The 20,974-nt window shown below is 44.8% G+C and overlaps 1 protein-coding gene across 3 annotated transcripts in view; it reads left to right on the top strand.

Annotated features, from left to right (window-relative positions):
• Nucleotides 1-20,974, top strand: part of CPEB1 (cytoplasmic polyadenylation element binding protein 1) — a 45,872-nt gene that overhangs the window by 20,960 nt on the left and 3,938 nt on the right. For all 3 annotated transcript variants that reach the window (XM_066592439.1, XM_066592438.1, XM_066592437.1), the window contains exons 7-9: nucleotides 1,564-1,700; nucleotides 16,629-16,827; nucleotides 17,246-17,340. In XM_066592439.1, coding sequence (XP_066448536.1) covers nucleotides 1,564-1,700; nucleotides 16,629-16,827; nucleotides 17,246-17,340 — 431 coding nt within the window. The remainder of the gene's footprint in view (nucleotides 1-1,563; nucleotides 1,701-16,628; nucleotides 16,828-17,245; nucleotides 17,341-20,974) is intronic.

Genomic DNA, 20,974 nt, shown 5'->3' with positions numbered 1-20,974 from the left:
ATCCACCTGTGGACATTGGGCTAACTTGTTACGCAAGGTTCCATATATAAACTATATCTTAGTGTACCTTGAGTAACTAACTCTGTATTAAAGACTCCTCTCTGAGCTGGGAAAAGCATAGATGACTAAACAATTTACCAGGTGTAGTGTCTTGCACGCTGTGTACTGATATGCACCGTTAGTCTGAGAACCTGCTGCGGCAATCTGTTTCTCCACACTCTGTCTCTTTAAATATGTTCAGTCCAAGAACAAGCTCTTGCAGCTTTTAGTAAATCATGACAAGGTTTTTGTTTTTTCAATTTAATGTATGCAAGAGACAGTAAGTGTAGCTCACTTTAATCCTTATCACAAGAATTAAAATTGAAGCTTGAGTTGCACACTTCTCAACATAATTGTCACAATATATAGCTGTATGACACTACAAGGTAGACCTGTCAATATCAACCTACAGAAATCTTTTGCCCTAGCCTCTTAAAATATTTTTTTGGGGGGGGGGGATTGTCTCGCTAGAAGTGGTCCTTTCACACTAAACCTAGCACAGCATTCATTTAATTGCTGCAAATTATGCTTCCAGTATTGCTAACAGCTGAATTTGCTGAGGAATGTACAGTCAAAGGCTATTCGCATCTTAGTGATGTATTCCTGGGAAAATGCTATGATTTAACGTGTTGGTGCCTGGCCTATGGGACTACCACCAATCCTGAATGTCAAGGAGCTACAGCACTATGCCCCTTCACTTTGTTAAATCAGTTCAACAGGGCTCTTCTGTGCAAGGCCCTGTGAATGGGGCAGAGCTGCAGCTCCCTGCATAGAAGGGTGAACAATTACTGTGGTCCCCCTCATTTTTGAGGTTGGAGAGGGGTCCTACATCAAGACCCCCCCCCCCCCCTCCTCCAAATAGGATATGCTCTATTTTTTTAGAAGCTGTGAGCAACCATTTAAATTCTGTCTGCCACTGTATAGGACACCTCTAGAACTACCATATGCTTTAAAGGGAATCCATTAGCTGGAACATGCTGTCCAAACTGTGGGCAGCATGTGATAGATCAGGAGGAGCTCAGCAGATTGCTATACTGAGTCCTTCCCCATAAACTAGCTTGCATTTTATTGAATATCTCTGTACATTCTGAGCTGAACAGTTTAATAGGTGGTCTAATCAGCAATAGACAGCTCTCTGGACATTCAGATCGCTGTCAATGATGGAACATTCCGTTGAACTGTTCAGCTCAGAATGTGCTGAGGTTTAGATGAATAAAATGCAAGTTATACTGAAGCTTTCTCCAGAACTATCTGCTCTAGAACATACTGTCTGCGGTTTAGATGGTGTACAAGCCGACAGGTTCTCTTACAGGGCATTTGTTTAAACTGTTCATGGAAGCAAGTAGAATATTGATAGCATTTCTGGTAGCATTATGTACCCCAGTTACACCAATAAAACAGGAAATATTTACTTGAGTCAATACACTAACTTATAGTGCAAACTTTAGTTAAAAAAATTAGAATCTGAGCTGTCTTGTCACTTCTGTTTAAAGAATCTTCTGAATCCTATTCTCTATACCATAGGCTATGTGTACTTGGTGTTTGAATCTGAAAAATCTGTAAGGGCACTACTTCAAGCTTGCACTCAGGACTTGCTTAGCCAGGATGGACTGAGTGAGCACTACTTCAAGATGTCAAGTCGCAGGATGCGCTGCAAGGAGGTAGGAAACTATGGGAAGAACCGAACTATAGAAAACAAAGCTTGATATAGCCAAATCAACTTGCTACCCTGTTTTCCCAAAAATAAGACGGTCTTGTATATATTTGCGCAAAGATTTTACTTTAATGCATAGCTGCCTGGACATTAGTTATACTGACTTTTATTAACTGTACCTAGGGCTTAATTTTGAGTAGGGCTTGTAGTTCAAGCATCCTCAATCCTGAAATCATGCTAGGGCTTATTTTCCCGGTAGGTCTTTTCAGGGAACAAGGTAACTGTTCAGCTTTCCTCTTATATTTTGGTATATTTTATATACAGGTGAGCAATGGCTGAACCTAGAACAGCACATATATAACTTATGTATATCATAAGGCCTCCCTCACACAAATGTTGCCGAAAGCACTGCAATTTTAATTGCCGCATTTAATCTTTATTTGTATAGCGCCAACATATTCCGCAGTGCTTACATAGGCAGGGGGAATACAGATACAAAGTACAAAAATTACAGAACCACATTTACATAGTAATCATTTTTTGGAAATAGGGATGAGGGTCCTGCTCCAACGAGCTTACATACTATGGAATGGGGTGATACAGAAGGTAAAGGGGCTGGAGATGTGTACGGTATGGCGAGGTGGAGACGGAGGGATGCTATATACAGACAATGGTTAGACATTTAGCCATATAGCAGCAGAATCAGTATCTGCAAGGGCAGTTTATGATGGCTAGCAGGGATTGCAGTCAGTAAGTCAGGGAGCATGTTATCAGGTGGCATACAGAGGAGTTTGTTTAGGGAATGCGGTATGCCTCCCTGAAGATGTGCGTTTTTAGAGCACGCCTGAAGTTTTTCGAGTCCTGCATTGCCCGGGTAGCCTTTGGTAGTGCATTCCAGAGGACCGGTGCTGCTCTGGAGAAGCCTTGGAGGCGACAATGAGAGGCTTAAATTAGAGCGGTGCTCAGTCTAGTTTGGTGAGCAGAGAGCCTGAGCTGGGTGATGGCTTGAGATGAAGAAGGCAATATAGGATGGCGCTGCGCTGTGGAGGGCTTTGTGGATGAAGGTAGTGAGTTTAATTTGAATTCTGTATTTAACAGGCAGCCAGTGCAATGACTGGCACAGGGCAGAGGCATCTGAGTAGCAGCTGGACAGGAAGATGAGCCTGGCTGCTGCATTCAGGATGAATTGGAGAGGGTAGAGTTTGGTGTAGGGGAGGTTGATAAGCAACAAGTTGCAATAATCAAGTCAAGTGGATGAGGGCAACAAGCGTTAGCATGTCTACAGTGAGAAGAGTGGATTCTTGCAATGTTTTTGAGGTGCAGCTGACCTGTTCGGGCCAGAGATTGGATGTAGGGGGTAAATGATAGATCTGAGTCGAATATGACCAAGTCCGTGTTAGAAAAAATGGATCCGCGCTCCGAGAATCAGCACTTACAAGTTTATTTACACACAACGCGTTTCGTCCCTCCGTGGGGACTTTTTCAAGTGTCTCTCTGAGCGGCTCTCTGATTGAGACGGAGGACGGACGCGGCTCCCCAGCTGACTGGCCCAGCAGGACACCAGGGAATTAGAGGCACAGTACGCTTAAGACGATCCGGATAAGGGGTGTGAGTGAGGATCCTATCCACAGGATCTTCACTGTGCACCGGGTGAGTGCGACTTAATATAATTAATATCAATATGATCATGATATAATTCATCGATGTACTCTGGGAGCGCTACCCTGTTTTTTGGGTTTTTTTGCATATTGAATATGACCTCAAGGCAGCAGGCATGCTGTCTGGGAGTTGTGCTGGCGCCACACACTCCGATGGAGATATCGGGATGAGGTTGGTTAATGGAGAGTGGAAATGCCAATAAGTCAGTTTTAGAAAGGTTGAGTTTTAGGTAGAGGACATGGTGTTGGAGACAGCGGACAGTCGGTGATGTTTTGAAGGAAAGGTGCAGAGATGTCACGGGAAGAGGTGTATAGCTGGGTGTCAGCATCTACGTGGTATTGGAGGCCAAATCTCCTGATGGTTTGTCCAATAGGGGCTGTGTAGATAGAGAAAAGGGGGGGGGGGCCAAGGACTGGGGGACCTCTAACAGCAAGGGGGAGAGGTAGAGCCAGCAAAGGAGATGCTGAAAGAGCAGTCAGATGGGTAGGAGAACCAGGAGAGAGCAGGGTCCTTTAGGCTGATGGAGTGAGGCATACTGAGGAGTTTGTGGTCAGAGGATCGGTAGGGAGTAATCTCCCCTCGCTGTGGCTGTCAGTAGGTCGTTGGATACCCCTGTAAGGGGGGCGGTTTCTGTTGAGTGTTGGGGTTAGAAGCCAGACTGTAGGGGGTCGAGAGTTCACTGATGGATAGCTTACAAGGTGGGCGTAAACTAGGGGTTCTAGTAGTTTGGAGATGAAGGGGAGGTTAGATGGGTCGGTTGTTGGCAGCATCAGTCACGTCAAGTCTGCTTCTTTAGCAGTGGGGGTATGATGGTATGTTTGAAAGAGGGAAAGATGCCAGAGGTTGAATATAGTGGTGAGATGGGAGAGGGATCGGAGGAGTTGTGAGGGGAGAGGGTCGCTAGCGCAGGTGCTGGGGCGAGCAAAGGGCAATCTGGAGACTTCTTGCTTTGCCGTTTGGCCTGAGTACACAGTGAGCAGGAGCTAGATGCAATGCTGAGAAGACCAGGGTCAGGGTTAGTCTGGGATTGGGAAGTTCTTTCCTGACAGATGTCATACATTTTCTTTTTGAAGTAGGCAGCCAGTTCTTCAGCACTGAGATTCGTCACTGGGGGTTTCGGTTTAGGGCTGAGAAGGGAGTGAAAAGTCTCAAGAGCCATTTAGGGTTGTGCAATAGTGAAAAGACAAGAGGTTAAATAGATTTGTTTAACATCGTGGATGGCTAGCTTGTAGGTTCTGAGCATGGATTTGTAGTGGAGAAAGTTTGCAGACATTTGACACTTCCTCCACAGCCGTTCAGCACTTCTAGGGCACTGCCGGATGAAGAGTGTTTAAGGCGTGAGCTAGGGTTGCTGCATTCTACATGGGATGGCTTGGGTCATATGGGGGGGGGGGGCTTCATCCAGGGCATGTTTGAGAGCGGTGTTGTAGTAGGCAGCAGCCAGGTTGGGGCAGAAGGATAGGGGACACAGGACTGTAGGGACTCTGCAAAGTCCTGAGTGTGAATGGCCTTAAGGTTCCTATAGGTATGGTAGATGGGTCAGGGGAGATGTTAGGAAGCGTGACAAAGGTGCATTTAACTTTTTTTTTTTTTTTTTTAACTTTTATTTTTATTAAGAATTTTGATTTTCCATATTTTCAATGCTTACAATTCACTCAATCATTTCTCTTGAAATCACAGAAATAAAACTTATCATTTTTGCACCTGTTAAGGTGATAATACAGTAAGACAGTAAACAGTGCAACAATGAACTGCGGGAGTGACTCTCGTGGCCCACCAGCCTTATCTTCCCAATCTATGTACGAGATTCATGGCTCCACTAAGTGAAGCCAAGTGGCTCTTCTAATAATTTCCGGGCTGTATCTTAGCGAAAACTGCCCGTCTATTTCTTATTAGTTCTGGTTGGCGACACGAGGGAACACCCCCGTCCACAACATTCTTAATAGTGTTGTGTATACATCTTGGGTTATAATTTAACATTGCAGCAAGCTGCATCAGTCTAGTAGACAAATGTGTTGAACAAGTTGGGTCTATAAGGGGAGATTGGGTGGGGGGGGAGGTAGTGAAGAGCAAAGAGGGAGAAAGGTGGGAAGACGGGGGGGGGGGGGGAAGGAGGGGATAGAAGGGAACTAGTCTGGTTACAGACTGTGTACAGGTGAGACACTATATGAAGCTCCTAATCACCTGGATGGCTCACTCACCTCTGCTCCGGCCACCTTCCAGCGGGTGGGCGCGGGTGTGTCTCCGTGTTCAACGCCCGGGGTCCTTCCAGTCCGTCCCTGCCGAGACTTCCTTTGCTAATAGGAATTATCGTCTATCTGCGTATTATGTTTTATTCTTTCCAGGAAAGCTTGTTATAAGCTAGTGGTCCTTCCTAGCCTCTCTCCAGGGATGCCAGGTTAAGATAAAGTCTTCATTAGTCCCCCTATTCCAGCTTGTTAGCTCTTCCATACAACATATCATGTCTGCTTTTTCCCTCCACTGTGAAACCGTTGGGGATTTTTGTTGAAGCCAGTTAAGAGGGATCAGCGCTTTCGCTGCATCCAATAAGAATGCTATTAATTTGTTTTTGAACGGATGAAAGTTAGAGGAGGGCCTCCAGAGGAATATCATCTCTGGTGAAATTGTTATACCTGGTGAAAAGACCTTCAAGTCCTTTTCTACCTCTTTCCAGAAAGGAATGATTCCCGTGCACTCCCACCATATGTGGAGATATGAGCCCGTTGTGGCCCTACATCTCCAGCATTTATCATCAGGGGCTAATTTATAGTCGTGTAGCCATTGGGGGGTTTTATACCATCGGACTAAAAGCTTGTAATGGCTTTCCTGCATCAAAACACATGGAGAGAGGCCATATGCCAGTCTTAGGATTAACTTAGCATCAGCTGTGGAGAGGGTAATTTTTAACTCCTTTTCCCAAGACGTTAGAAAGGTTGGTTTGGAAAATAGCGGTGGTTTTATGAAATTCTTTCTGATATTAGAGATTTTCCTAGCACTGGGTTTGTCTTCTATTAAGGCTTTTTCGAAGTCTGTTTTAGGTCTAACCGATTTGTATTTGGACAGGAATTCTTTTATTACTTTTTCTATATGTACCCGCTGCAGGAGCGAAAGTTTGGGGCTAGTGACCAGTATGGTCGCAATTTCTTCTGGTGTTTTATGCGCTTGGGTCTGCAGATCTTCCACTCTGCTGCCTTGTAACTGTTTCCAGATACTCTGGGAGCCTGGGTCTGGGGGGATTTCAAGAAGCCTACACAAGCTTCGGGTGGGTATCAGTGGGGAAGGGGTAGGGGCCAGTGACTCTCTAGTTTTGTCCCAAATTTCACAGGGGCCTTTAAGGAGGGGATTGAATCCCTTAGCTCTATATACGCTCTTTTTTTGGAAGCCACAGGTCATCCGTCAAAGATTCCCCATGTGACGCTTTCACCAGGTCGTATAGTATCGGGTCTCTTGACGGACGGGTCAGATCCATCCAGTATCCGATCTGAGTGGAATAGTAATAGTGCTGGACGCTCGGCAAGTCCATCCCCCCCTCCGATCTCCTCTTAGTCATGAGCTTAAATGCCAGTCTGGGCCTTTTTTGTCTCCACACAAAGTTCGAAAACATTGTTCGTAGAGATTTAAAGAACGTTAACGGGAGGTGTATTGGGATCATACGCAGCTTGTAAAGTATAACAGGCAGGACATAGGATTTTAGGATATTTTTCCTACCAAACCATGAAAGGAATGGAAGGTCATATTTTCGTAATAGTGTTTTTATTTGGGCGTTTAAAGGGTAAAAGTTTTTCGAGAAAAGATCTCCAGTTCTTTTCGTAAGTTTTATACCAAGATAGTCCACCACTGTCTCGGACCATACAAACGGGGAGTTAACCCTCAGCGGCCTGCATCTAGCTTCGGGGATCGTTATGTTTAGAATCGTTGATTTTTCGAAGTTGACTTTAAAGTTTGATAAAGATCCGAAGTCTCGTAAGATTGAGGCCAGTCTCGGAAGGCTCCTCTCTGGTTCAGTAATCACGAACATGACATCGTCCGCAAATGCTGCTGATGACAAGCAACCCGACTGGACACTAAGTCCTTCCATAATCGAGTCCTGTCTCACCCATTGTAACAATGGTTCTATCGTGAGGATAAATAATAACGGGGATAGGGGACAGCCTTGACGCGTCCCATTGCTAATTTCAAATGGTGGGGACAGCGACTCATTTATTTTTAGCCTCGCGTGTGGACTTGAATACAGTGTCAATATAGCCGCGATGAGGGCAGGGGGGAAGTTAAAGTTGAGTAATGTTCTTTCCATAAAGACCCAGTCTACCCTATCGAAGGCCTTTTCAGCATCAGTGCTTACTAGGGCCATCGGTATTTTATGGGTTTGGGCATATTGGATTGCGTGTAGTAGTCTGTGACAATTTCCCTTCCCCTCTCTGCCCTTAACGAAGCCCGCTTGCTCCGGGTCTATCAAAGTCGGGATGAACTCACTCATTCTCTTCGCCAGCAATTTGGCCCAGATCTTGACATCTAAATTGATGAGTGATATAGGCCTATAGCTACTACACTGTGTCGGGTCCTTGCCCTCCTTCAAGATAAGGGTAATGTGAGCCTCCTGAGCTTGTCTAGGTAGAGTGGCTCCTTCTAGTAGTGCGTTGAACGTTTCGGTGAGTCTGGGAATCAGTTGCTTCTTGAAGGCTTTGTAATAGGTAAGTGAAAGACCATCAGGCCCGGGGCTTTTGCCATGAGCAAGAGAGTCAAGAACCTCCTCTACTTCTTTCCCTGAAATTGGGGTCAGAAGGGATGTCGCCTCTATGTCACTTAATTTTGGTATTTTTAGGGATCTCAGAAACGCGTCCACCCTCTCAGACAGAATCTGTTTGGCCTGGGGGGATGGTCTTTCTTCGAGATTATACAGTTTTGAGTAGAAGAGTTGGAATTCTCTAGCTATATCTGGTGTCGAGGAAACTCGCGACCCAGATTGTGTTTTTATACTTAAGATAGAATTCCTTGTCTTCATTTTTTTAAGAAGCGAGGTCATGAGTTTACTGCCTCGGTTGCCGTGTGCGTAGGCAGCATGTTTAAAATAGATGTGCTTTTTGTTAAACTTCTCAGTTAAGCAGCATTTGAGGCGGTGCCGAAGGGAGGTAAGTTCTTCGAGGTTCTGTTTAGTCTGGGATTGTTTTGTTGTGTGTTCAAGTTTTGTAATTTGGGATAGTAATTTGTCAATTTCTTTTTGTTTTTGTTTTTTAACCTTTGAGCCCAAGGCTATCAACAATCCTCTGACAAATGCCTTATGAGCTTCCCACACCATAGGCGATTCTACACTACCATCTGTGTTATTCTTGAAGTATTCCTCAAGATGCTCTTCTATATTTAGTCTTTCCTCCAGGGGATCTAGAAGGGAGTCATTCAGACGCCATCTCCATTCTCCCGGGACAATGTCCGGTAAATTGATGTCTAGATGGATTGGAGCATGATCCGAGACAGTGATGGGGTCCATATCTGCCCTTTTCAGATGGGTCAAGAGACCCGTGGAGATCAGTATATAGTCCAGCCTTTGGAAGGAAGAGTGGACTTGAGAATAATGAGAAAAGTCCTTTGTGGAGGGGTGGAGGGAGCGCCAAGCGTCCAGGACCCCTAACTCTAACATAGCACGTTGTAACCTTTTTAGTTTTACCTGTGAAATTTGTGAGCGACCTGTTGAGGAATCTAGGATCGGGTTTAATGTAATATTCAAGTCTCCTCCTATTATGATGTGTCCAATGGCGAATTGCTTAAGAGTATCCATCTGCTTTATCAGCCAAGGGATCTGATCGGAATTTGGAGCATAGATATTTGCAATTGTCAGCTTTAGGTTGTTAATGGAGCCCCTTAGAAAAAGGATCCTACCCTCCTCGTCTTGGAACTGTGCATCCAGTTTAAATGGAATTGATTTGTGGAATCCTATGGTTACCCCTTTAGATGCTGAATTTGGGTGTGAATTGTGAAAGTATTGCTGAAACCCCAACCCCGGGAGTGTAAATTGTCTATCTTTTTTAAAATGTGTTTCTTGCACAAAAAGAATTTTTGTCTTACATTTTTTTAGCAGGTGTATCACGTTGTGTCTCTTGTGCGGCGAGTTTAGACCCCGGGCGTTGAATGAAGTAAAACGGGTGAGAGCCATCTCAGCTGCTTCCTCCTATTCTGTGCCTGTATTTTTAAGAAAGACAAGATAAATCAACTCAGTTAAATATTAATCGGTACAGATAAGTTTCTTTTCCTGTCAAGGGTAGAGGAGGGTGGGTAAGTGGGTGTGTTAAGGAAGGAAGTGGGGATGCGGGTATGGGGGTTGGGGTAGTTTACAAACAAATCAAAAGTGTGTCAGTTGAGAGGTCTTCGTCGGAATACCGCAGATAATCCAATCAAACTGCTCCCACACTCAGTATATATTCAGAGAGTGTGATGTTTCTACCTATGAGCTCTCAACTGAGACAGCCTTCAAACCAATGAAAAGAAAAACAGTAAGTAACTATCTTTAAGTGGGCCTGTGCCATGTGGTCAGGCCCCATCACTTATGCAGAATATGCAAAGGCAAAGTTCTTTTTTTTATGTCAACTGACAACTATAGAGGTTCCTTTAAACATAAGCAAGGAACCTCTACTCTCCAATAAGTAAGGTTAACGGCTCCCATCCTTCTCAGGTGTCTTCCCTTGGTGGGCCATCTTTGGGTCTTTTCTTTTTTTCCCTAGGTGATCGTGAACGTCCTTGGGGTGGCTCTGTATCCGCGCTAGGTAGCTCCGGGAAAGTCGGCGGCTCAGGTAGCGGTAACCAACACGGGATCTCCATTGGCTCAATTTCTAGTAGGTGCCAGCATTTTTGTAGATCCTCAGGGGAACGGATATTTATCCTTCGGCCTTTTAGATTTATTCCCAGTCCGAACGGGAAGAGCCAAGAGTAGCGAATGTCTTTGGCCTGAAGTGCCTCTAATAATGGTCTCATCAGCCGACGCTTAGCCAAGGTTGTTGGTGCAAGATCTTGATACACTTGTATAGGTGCCCCTTCATATTGTAAATCTTTGGTGGTTCTGGAGGCGTTTAAAATCGCTTGAGTATCTGGGTAGTTTAAGAGTTTGCAAATTATATCTCTTGGCGGTTCTGAGCTTGTGGGTGTAGGTCTCAAGGATCTGTGGATCCGCTCTATAGAGATAGATGATGCTCTGTCTTGACCTACAAGAAGGGTGAACAGTTCTATCGCAATTTTTGGCAATACTTCGGACGCCCACGATTCTGGAAGACCTTTCAATCTTATATTATTCCGTCTATTACGGTTTTCAATGTCTTCTTGTAATATAAGAACTTGGTTTAGATGTTGGTGGTGTTCTCTTACCAGTTGGGCTATTTCGGTGGAGTGTTGGATGATCTTGGAAGACGAAGATTCGAGGGTCTCAACCCTTTTTGTCATGGCCTTGATTTCCTCTTTGATCTCTGAGAGATCATTTCTGATTGGCCGTAGAGAATTAGACATTAGATCCCTCATAAAGCTTTTTGATATTTGGCCGTTGTCTTCCTCCTCTGAGGACTCTTCTCCTTCTCTTTCACTGCTTTGCGTGGCCGGGGCCGTTAGATTCAATGACTTTTTGCTGGAAGGACATGGGGATCTTGAAACTCTTTCTTTTAGGAATCTTTGCATATCTGATTGACTCTTAGAAGGACGTGGTGTAGATAAGGAGTCGTTGCTTTTGTCTCTGCTGTTTTTACCCATTGCGAGGGTTACGATTTAGTCTTGATTATGCGATGGGGCCCTTCACCCAGCCTGCCCTTTTACGGGGCCATTTGGGAGATGTGGTTCTTGGAGGAAATGTTTGGTTAGTTGCAGAATACTAATAGCTTTAAAGAGCCAAGCAGGTTTAGGCGATGCGATTGGTTCGGATTGTCTTTCAATCTACAGCGACCCCCCAAAAGTGTCAAATGGAGCGGTGCGCGCCTGATCGAGGCTCTTGAAGTAGTTGCTTCGGAGAACTGCAGTTTTCAGTTCTGCAAAAAATTCAGGCTATGCCTGTGGGGAGATTAGCTTTATTGCCAATTCCAGAGCCCACGGGTTAGTAGGATTTCTCTGAGTGAGATTGGAAAGGGGTGCTTTAGTCTGCAAAGCCAGCTACAGGGTTCCGCAGTGATGTAAAAATTCAGGCTAGGCCTGTGAAAGGTTTAAGTTGTTGGGATATCAGTCCCTCTTCAAGGGTCAGCCCGATAGATAGATAGATCAGTTATAATTGAGCTGGTTTGGTTTGAAAAGCTGCAACTCTCAGTACTATTTGGTGCTTTTAATGCTTGTCAGCTCTTTAACTTTAGAACTTTGGTAGTGCACAGTGTCTCTTGTTATGGGTCGTAGATCTGCTTCAGGGAGTCAGACTGTGCAAGCCCTTTCTTGTTCTAATCTTGTTTTGTATGAGTGCAATTTATTCAGACCGCAGATGGAGGGGAGGAGGGGGGAGGGTGTAGCACCCGGCTCCAGTGGCAGACTCCTGATGGGTATTTATCTGTTGCCTTTGGGTGGCAGTTATTCACCACTCCCAGGAACTAGTAATAGTGCTCCCAGTCCGTATCAGGGATGTTTCCCCTGACTCTCGCCTTAATGGCGCCTCCGCCGCCTCTTCACTCCTTTCCCACCTATACGCGGGCCTCCGCTGTGCTGCGCTCTGGGAGACGAGCGCGCCCCCCACAGCCCGCTCCAAACCTGGTCCTGGAGGTCCTTCTCCGGGTTCCGGGTGGTATCCTGCCGCTGGTACTGACTGGCGTTTATTCGCACCCACGGCGCACCGCGCGCCTCCCAGCCCTCCGGTAATTTAGAATGTTGGGGGGGGTGATGCGATGGCAGGTATGGTGAGGCGAGGAGGGAAGCGTGGGACTTGTTGTTCCTCTAGGGTAGGGTAGAGGACTGCTTTTAACTTTTTGTATGAGGGAAGAGGCGATTGCAGCTGTGCGATGGTGCGCTCAGATGGAAGGCACCGATCGTACTCTCCTGGATGGGCCAGCGGTTTAGGCTAAGTATAGCCTTTCTTTCACCATCCCACTCCCCAGCGTGCGGGGGGGGGGGGGGGAGGGGGGCGCCGCAGGTCCCAGCGCTGTTTTCTCCTACCTTCTGCCTCTTCTCCCGTCGCCTCCTCTCCCTCCGCAGACCTCTCACTCCCCCGTCCAGGGCTCTGGGGGCAGCCGCTTGTTGTTAAATAGCCGGCGCTGCGATGTTTTCCCGAGCGTGCCCCACTTCCGGTCCGCTCTGCCCCACTTCCGGTTTGAAATCTAGGCCCCGGCTTCACTGGTGGTAGTAGGCCCCGATCTTTAGCGGCATCACTCAGCCCTCCGGAGCGTCTCTTTTCGATGCTCAGCTTGCAGAGCTGCTAAAGCAGTTCAGCGGTGTCTCCCTCGGACGGTTGTGCCTGAAAAAGAGGTTTTATCCGCCCGGGTCACAGGAGCTGAGCTTCTGTGCGACCACTTCCTCTGCTGGCTAGGCCACGCCCCAGGTGCATTTAACTTTTGCCAGCATTTAGCACTCATTGAAGAGCGTTAAAAGCTCAAAAATCATGCACTGCTCAAATGGTGCTGAAAAGCACCGATGAGCAGTTTCACAGCATAGAATTGCTACAGAGGTGATTGGCTAGTAAAGCAGAATACAGGTGAGTAGTGAAATATAGATTATATGCCTCTTTGCTACCTTACAACATGTGGCTATAAAGCTGCTGCTAGAACCATATGCAAGTGAAGAGCAGCTGTCTTGAATCAGTGCAGCTTATTTACTGTGCAGAATGAGTCTTTCTGGTGCAAACTGCACCAGAAACTCTTGAATACTTTGTGCCATATTTGTAATGTGTGTGTGAATTACTATTTTTTTTTTTTTTTGTAGCTTGTATTTAGACTCCTATCTTATCAACTGTTATGTTGGTGAGGTCTGCAGACTTGAAAATGTTTCAGATGTGGTCTCTGCACCATAGAGCAGGATCATCTCCCTCTTTCTACTGGTTTTACTTCTAATGTAGCAGAGCATTCTTGTTTGCTTTGCTTCCTAATTACCGTATATACCGGCGTATAAGGCGATGGGGCGTATAAGACGACCCCCCAACTTTCACCTTATACGCCGGTATTACAGTGGAGAAGAAAAAATCAGTACTCGCCTCCCCCGGCGTTCTGTCGCACTCCGGCAGGATGTCGCTCGCTCCTCGTCCCCGTCGCAGCATTGCTTTCTGAATGCGGGGCTTGAAATCCCCGCCTCCAGAAAGCTAATACACATGCCGTCAGCCAGTTACATCCATTCAATGACATCATTGAATGGCTGTGATTGGCTAAAACACACGTGGCTTCAGCCAATCACACTATTCAATGACATCATTGAATGGGTGTGATTGCTAACACACGTGCGCCTTCAGCCAATCACAGGAGCGAGCGACATCCTGCCGGAGCACGACAGAACGCCGGGGGAGGTGAGTAATGATTTTTTTTTTTACACTTTTTTTTTTTGTATTACCGGCGCATAAGACGACCCCCGACTTCAGAGCAGATTTTTCGGGGTTCAAAAGTCGTCTTATACGCCGGTATATACGGTACTCATTCATGTTTTAATCTGTCAGAATCGCTAAATCCTCTTCTGAAGTCTTGGTGAACAGAACAGCCAATACAATCAGTTTAAGGATTTCTTCTATCAAAGTGCAGCATTTTACACTTAACCCTTTGTAATCCCAATTCTGGATTCAGAGTTTCCTAGGGGGGCTTTCTTTCTGCCATTATACAATGGAGCCATCTGCTAGCTAGAGTCAGTACTGCAGTATGACATACCAGAGAGGCCACCCGATAGAGCAGCCAGTAATGTCCATCAGGATATTCTTACTGTATATCTTCCAACATCAGAGCTGCACAGGCTTCAAGCAGAATGTTGGAAGAAGTCAGACAGTGGATTGGAAAAAATCAAACCTTGAACTGTAGTTTCCATTACTTTGACCACTTATCCAGTAAGCTTAACTTGTTTGCTAATGACAGTGCAATAGGGCTGCTACTCCTGTGTTTTTGAAGGGACAAACCTTGCCTATTAAATCTTGTCACTTGAACATATGAAGAATGGGACCCAGGGCACACCCTTGTGGTCACCACTTGTAACGCATCCCAGTTTAGAATACACTTAAAAGTTTTCAGTGGATTTGCAGGTATTGAAGTTTGGACTTAAAAAAACTCACCTGGTTAACTAAATTGTCTATGAGCTTGTATGTAGAACTGTCAAAGGCTTTACTGAAATCCAGATATCCATCCACAGTACCACCTTCATCCACCACTCTTAACTATCAATTTTTTAATTTTGGTGCTAATTGGCTAACCAGAAACTATATGCTAACTTTTTGAGGCTCCTTAGGTTTCCTCATCAACCTGCCATTACAAAATATTTGTCTGAAGAGGGGTAATCTTTTAAGGACCAGTGCAGAAAACTTGCAGCACTTGGTTTTGGGGTTTAATCCTAGCAAATGGCAAGAATACAGTGCAGGATTAAAGCTCCTGCAATGAAACTGATTGGGTCCTCGGTTGGGGAAGGCAGGAGTTAACTAATTCTGCCTTTTACAGGCTACATAGCTCTCTGAGTGCAATGTAGTGCAGAGAAAGCAGAAGTGTTCTGCCATTCGACCCAGCAATAGTGACTGCCAGGTGCCCCTGTCACAGCAGAGCTGCAGGGTCCTAGCAAATCTTATGCAGCTGTTATTTCTGGTCCTTAACTGGGTAAGCAGCCTTGAAAGCTTGCAAATGTATAACTTTTCTAGTTGGCCAGTAAAGGTATTGCCTCTGTCTTTAATACAAGAGTATTTAACACTTGATTGGCTGATGTGATTTTTTTTGTACAGAAACCTCTTTTAAAAAGGCACTTTCACTTAAATGTCGTCAACCTGTAGAGTTAATTCTGTATGAATTCTAAAATGTTGCAGCACAAACTTTGGCTCAGGTTGGAATGATCATGTGTGTTTCGTGAAAACTGCAATAAAGTGACCATTTTAGAATCTCTAATGACATGAACACAAACCACTTTAAAACTCATGTCCCTGACAGTGATTCTCATAGGTCCATTCACCTCTCCAGTCACTCACAACATCTAATTTCTGTCAGTCATGCCTTATATACCAAAAGTATAGGTGTTCTAAACAGACCAATTCCCAAATGTTTACAAGATTACAAATAAAGCTTAAAGGGGTTGTCCCGAGGCAGCAAGTGGGTCTATACACTTCTGTATGGCCATAATAATGCACTTTGTAATGTACATTGTGCATTAATTATGAGCCATACAGAAGTTATCAAAAGTTTTATACTTACCTGCTCCGTTGCTGGCGTCCTCGTCTCCATGGAGCCGACTAATTTTCGCCCTCCGATGGCCAAATTAGCCGCGCTTGCGCAGTCCGGGTCTTCTTCTTTTCTGAATGGGGCTCCGTGTAGCTCCGCCCCGTCACGTGCCGATTCCAGCCAATCAGGAGGCTGGAATCGGCAATGGACCGCACAGAAGCCCTGCGGTCCATGAAGACAGAGGATCCCGGCAGCCATCTTCAGCAGGTGAGTATGAAGACGCCGGACCGCCGGGATTCAGGTAAGCGCTGTGCGGTTGGTTTTTTTTTAACCCCTGCATCAGGGTTGTCTCGCGCCGAACGGGGGGGGGGGGGGGGGGGTTTAAAAAAAAAAAACCCGTTTCGGCGCGGGACAACCCCTTTAACATAGAGCTTTCATCCCATCCTCTTTGTATAAGGTCAGCGAACTGAATACAGTTTATATTGCTGCACATTTGATCTTGTGCTAAGCATCAATCTGTTGGTATGGAACACCTTCAAGGTTACCTTGATACTTGGGTCTAAAACCACTCTCGCACATGCGTTTAAAAACCCTGTTCAAAATCATTGTAAAATGCTGCAATTTCGAGCAGGGTCTAGCTAAACGCATGTTATAGCGTCTGACAGCACTTTTTAATGCATCCCATTATTGTGATGGGTAATGAGGTGCGTTAAATGCAAAAACACAAATGGAACAGGCAGCGCTCAAATCACATTAGAAACCCTGCATTCAAGCTCAGGTCTGAGAGAGCATAATATTGTGATTTAGCACAGTGCTCGAGATGCAACACTAATTGCAATAAACAGCCAGTGTGAGCAACCTTACTCATAGTGAGTTGCACTGCAAAGTACATCATATATATTTACTGGGAATTAATTATGCTGGAGATGAAAGCTTGTGAATACATCCAGATGAATGTTACAGCTATGTAGGACACAATTGCACCGAAACTACTTTTTTATTTTTTGTAGGTGCAGGTCATTCCTTGGGTGCTAGCAGACAGCAACTTCGTTCGTAGTCCATCTCAGCGTCTGGATCCCAGTAAAACAGTTTTCGTTGGGGCTTTGCATGGAATGCTGAATGCCGAAGCTCTTGCCTCTATAATGAATGATCTGTTCAGTGGTGTGGTCTATGCTGGCATTGACACAGATAAGCACAAGTACCCAATTGGTATGTCTCTGTTCCCTCTATTCTAAGGGCTCGTTCACGCAAGTGTATTTGTGCAGTAATTTTCAATAGATTGCATGAAAAACTACTCAAATGAATGTTCAATTGTGCAGAATGCATGGCATGTCCTATTTTTGTGTACTATACACCACAATAAGACATTGAAGAGAATGGGCCTGTAACAATATGCAGGAAACATGAGTATTAGTTCAGATAATGGGCTCTTCTACATATTTTTCTGCATGCACAAATACACACTGCATACACAAACTTGCAGGAGTAGGCAAAACACGCAGGTCTAGTCTATTTACGATCACATTATCATGCAGCATATTTACACAACTGAAATGTGCATATGCCAAAGTGAACGAGCGCTAACTTGATTATTGAACTGCTGAACTTTCTTTTCTCTGTAAAATAGGATCTGGCCGTGTGACTTTCAACAACCAGCGCAGTTATCTAAAGGCTGTTAGTGCTGCATTTGTGGAGATAAAAACTGCCAAGTTTACCAAGAAGGTAAAGTGAAAGGACACAGGCATACTTGTGTCTTGTTAGAATGGGATTTTGTCTTAATGTCTGTATGTGATCATACTTAAGTTCATAGATGGTTTCTTTAAAATTACTGCTTCTGGGGTTGTCATGGTAATAAGACTAATTTAGTCTTAATGTCCATGCACAGAAGTTGTGGCATCATGGCAACTCCAGGCCAAGCTAAAAAGTAACTTAGTTTTAAATGTACAGAATAGGCCAGTTAGGCATTTTTGCAAAATCTGCTTAGAAACCCCCTATTCAGCTATGCAGCTAGAAACTGTTCCTAAGAAGAAAAAAAATCAATCTTCAGCTAGCAGGGGTGATCCACATGGACAATGCCATAACATGCTGGGTCATCCATTTCTATAGTTTATTCCAATGGACTTCAAGAAAAGGGCCACAGTATAGTATGTGTAGGTACTTGGTGCATCTTGTCTCCACTGGAACGAGGGGTGGAGACATAGGTTGGACAGCCACAGTGACGGAACGCCCCAGGCGTAGTTAGTGTTGGGGGTAGGCTTGGCCATGTGCTCACCACCCCGCTGTGCTGTGGGGTCTGCTTTTGGCAAGGACACTGAGCTACATTTCTGCCGTTGGCTAAAGTGCACGCCACGTGCCAGGGAGAGACAGCGGGCCAGCCATACACTGCCTGGGGGGATTACATGTTCCTGTGTGGATGACATGGCTCCAGGGAGGGACAGTGGCACACCTGATGGGGGCTCATCTGTCCCTGATGTACAGGCATCAGCATTGCCAGGTTAAGTGACAGAGGCTCCATACATGCAGCCATGTTACAGCGGTGGCTTGAAAGCCAGACTAAAGGAACCATTGCACCACACATGGGAGGCCAGGGGGAACACTACATGTGCTACAGCCGACGTGCCAGTAAACAACACAACAGTGAGAATGGTGTGATGTGCAGATGCCAGGGAGAAGACTAACAGTGGCCTGTCATGCTGAGATGTCAAGGTGGCACAGGAACATTGCCACAGATAAAAGTAGGATACACCTCTATGTCCAGCAGCCAATCGTCTATTGTGCCTGTTACCTGCCCTTCCCCCTAGAACTTGTACAGGACAACCCATGTCTCCACAATTTCTTCTGGTTGAGACAAGATGCACTAGTACCGTATGTAACAACTGTTTTAAGGCCAGCTGCACACAAACTGGTCGAATTTGGATGCGGAATTAGACCCTGTGCCCAGCCAGCGTCCGCACTTGCCTGCTTTTCCTGTGCTGTGGAAGGTCCGCACGGCTCACCATCTGACATGCGCAGTGCAGGCTTTTTTTGTTTAAATCCCCGCTTTTCCCATGCAACCTTTTCACAATGTCACTTTAGAAATGCCATTGGTCAGATGGCTTCCATGGAGTCCAATCGAAGCCATCCTCGTGGTGCCTGCACAACTAGAGCATCCTGTCTTTTTGGGGGTGCAAAATTTCAATTTATTTCTGCTCATGTTAGTCTTAATTTAAATTGGTATAATTATGCTAAAATAGAGGAATCTCAGATTAGCGTAAATATGCTGACTGCTCAGGTTGGTGTGGGTAGTTCTTTCACTTTTACTTTATTCCCCCGTGTTTGTGTCAGTTTTCCATTGTAATTGGAGCCTCCATAGGATCCCCATTTACGAAGTAAAATAATCCTTAGGCCCCCTGCACACAGGCAGAAATTCCACAGTTGGATTTCCCGCAGAATTTCTGCCTATGGAAGCTGCCATAGGATTGCGTCTAACGCAATCCTAGGCAAACGGACGCAATTCTCTGCGCAAAATCACGCGCTTAAAACAAATTTCGGCATGCTCTATTTGTCACTCCCCGGACGCCAGCACCTGTCTGCATATGCACCGGCAGCTGGCACATCAAAGAGCAGGAGCAGGGGAGTGCCTCGCTGGGCTCTGCAGGGGATCGGCTCGGGTCACACTGAGAATTCTCGCAGCCGGATCCGACCCAGCCATCTGCAGGTGGCATAAGTGTAGTAAGTCACTGGCTGGCCTAGTGATCGCCAGGTCCAGTAGAGGAATCTGCACTTTTTTTTTCTCCCCTACTCCCTCCCTTCCCTCAGTGCTTAGAGAGCTCTGTAGCCTGCAAAAGAAGGCAGAAGCAGTTATACACTACTCCTGTCTTGTTTGGATCCTCTGCTGTCTGACAGCCAAGCACATCACCTGCTCCTACTGGATTGCTGAGCTTTATACCCATGCTGTATTTTTATCAGCTGGGATTAAATCCAGGACAAAATGCTGCATATTTAATGGCACTTGGTCCTTAATGGGTTAGTCATGTGCATGTCCTATGACGGTGCATAACACAATTTAGCTGGATCTGCTGGCTCTGGCCTGCTTAAGTTAATAATTTCACCTTTTAACCCTTTAGCGGCAGGTTTCTTACCACCCTGTCAGGCCTGCCAGGACAGATTTTTAAATGGGCCAGTCATTTAATTTCAACTAATTTTAGTCGCATTCCAAGAGCCATAACTTTTCCATTGACACAGCCATATGAGGGCTTGCCTTTTGCAGGACAAGTCCTATTTTTTTTTATTTTTTTTTTTTGGTGGCATCTTTGGGTAAATATAATGTATTGTATAACTTTTGAAAAACTTGTAGGGGGGGGGGGATTCAGCAATTTGTCTTTTGGACTTCATTTTAACAGCACACAGAATAAAGTGATAACATTATTCTGAGTCAACACTATTCTGGTGATACCAAGTTTATACAGTTTGTTTTTCTTTTATGCTTTGCTATTTTTCTACATTCAAAACTTCATTTATTTTTTTTTAAAGGTTTGCTTTTGTCACTACATTCCAAGAGCCATATTAATTTTTTTCCATTGTCAGAGCTCTAGAAGGTCTTGGGTTTTTTTTTTGCAGGATGAACTAGTCTTCATTTATCTAATTTTTAGGAACATGTAAAATTTGGATCGTTTATCTATTTTTAAGGGCAAGATTAACAAAATCTGCAATTCTGGCATGGTTTTTGTTTGTTTTTTATAAATAGTCATTCTATAGACCAATATGATTATGCCAATACCAAATTGTAATAGTTTTTTACTTTTCAGTTTAAAATTTTTTTTTTAAATTCCTGCAATCAAAGACCCCTTAGCACTTGAATTTGTCTTATTGGAGCTGTGTAATTTTTGCCACATAAAATTTTTTTTTTTCTTACACAGCAGAGAATGGGGAAACCTCCGATCTCTGCTGTTAACATTTTACATGCAGCAGTCTATGCAACTGCAGCATGTAAAGGGCTGACACATCGGACCCCTGGAATGTGATCAGGGGGTCCTGATGGGTCTCTGTGGAAGCCTCCTAAAGGGACAAAAAGTTAAATAGTAAAATTGAGAAAATAATCACCTTTCTCCCTTGTGTAATTTTGTTTTAATTTTTTACAATGTGGTATCCCTGCGTTCGTAATGATCCAGAGAAGGAAGTTAGTACATTATTTAACCAATTCATTTTTTTTCCTTTTAAAAAATCATAACTACATCGTTGCTGCATATTTCAATGGTGCTATTTAAAGTACCATATAATGTACTGAAACTTTTACTAAATTCTAAGTGGAGTAAAATGGGAAGACATTCCACCATCTTTCAGTGTCTTACTTCTACAGCGCACAAACCAACAAAAA

The sequence above is a fragment of the Eleutherodactylus coqui genome, chromosome 2 (assembly GCF_035609145.1).
Source record: "Eleutherodactylus coqui strain aEleCoq1 chromosome 2, aEleCoq1.hap1, whole genome shotgun sequence".
Taxonomy (NCBI): domain Eukaryota; kingdom Metazoa; phylum Chordata; class Amphibia; order Anura; family Eleutherodactylidae; genus Eleutherodactylus; species Eleutherodactylus coqui.
The sequence above is the reverse complement of the archived record's forward strand: the minus strand, read 5'-3'. Positions and strand labels throughout refer to the sequence as shown.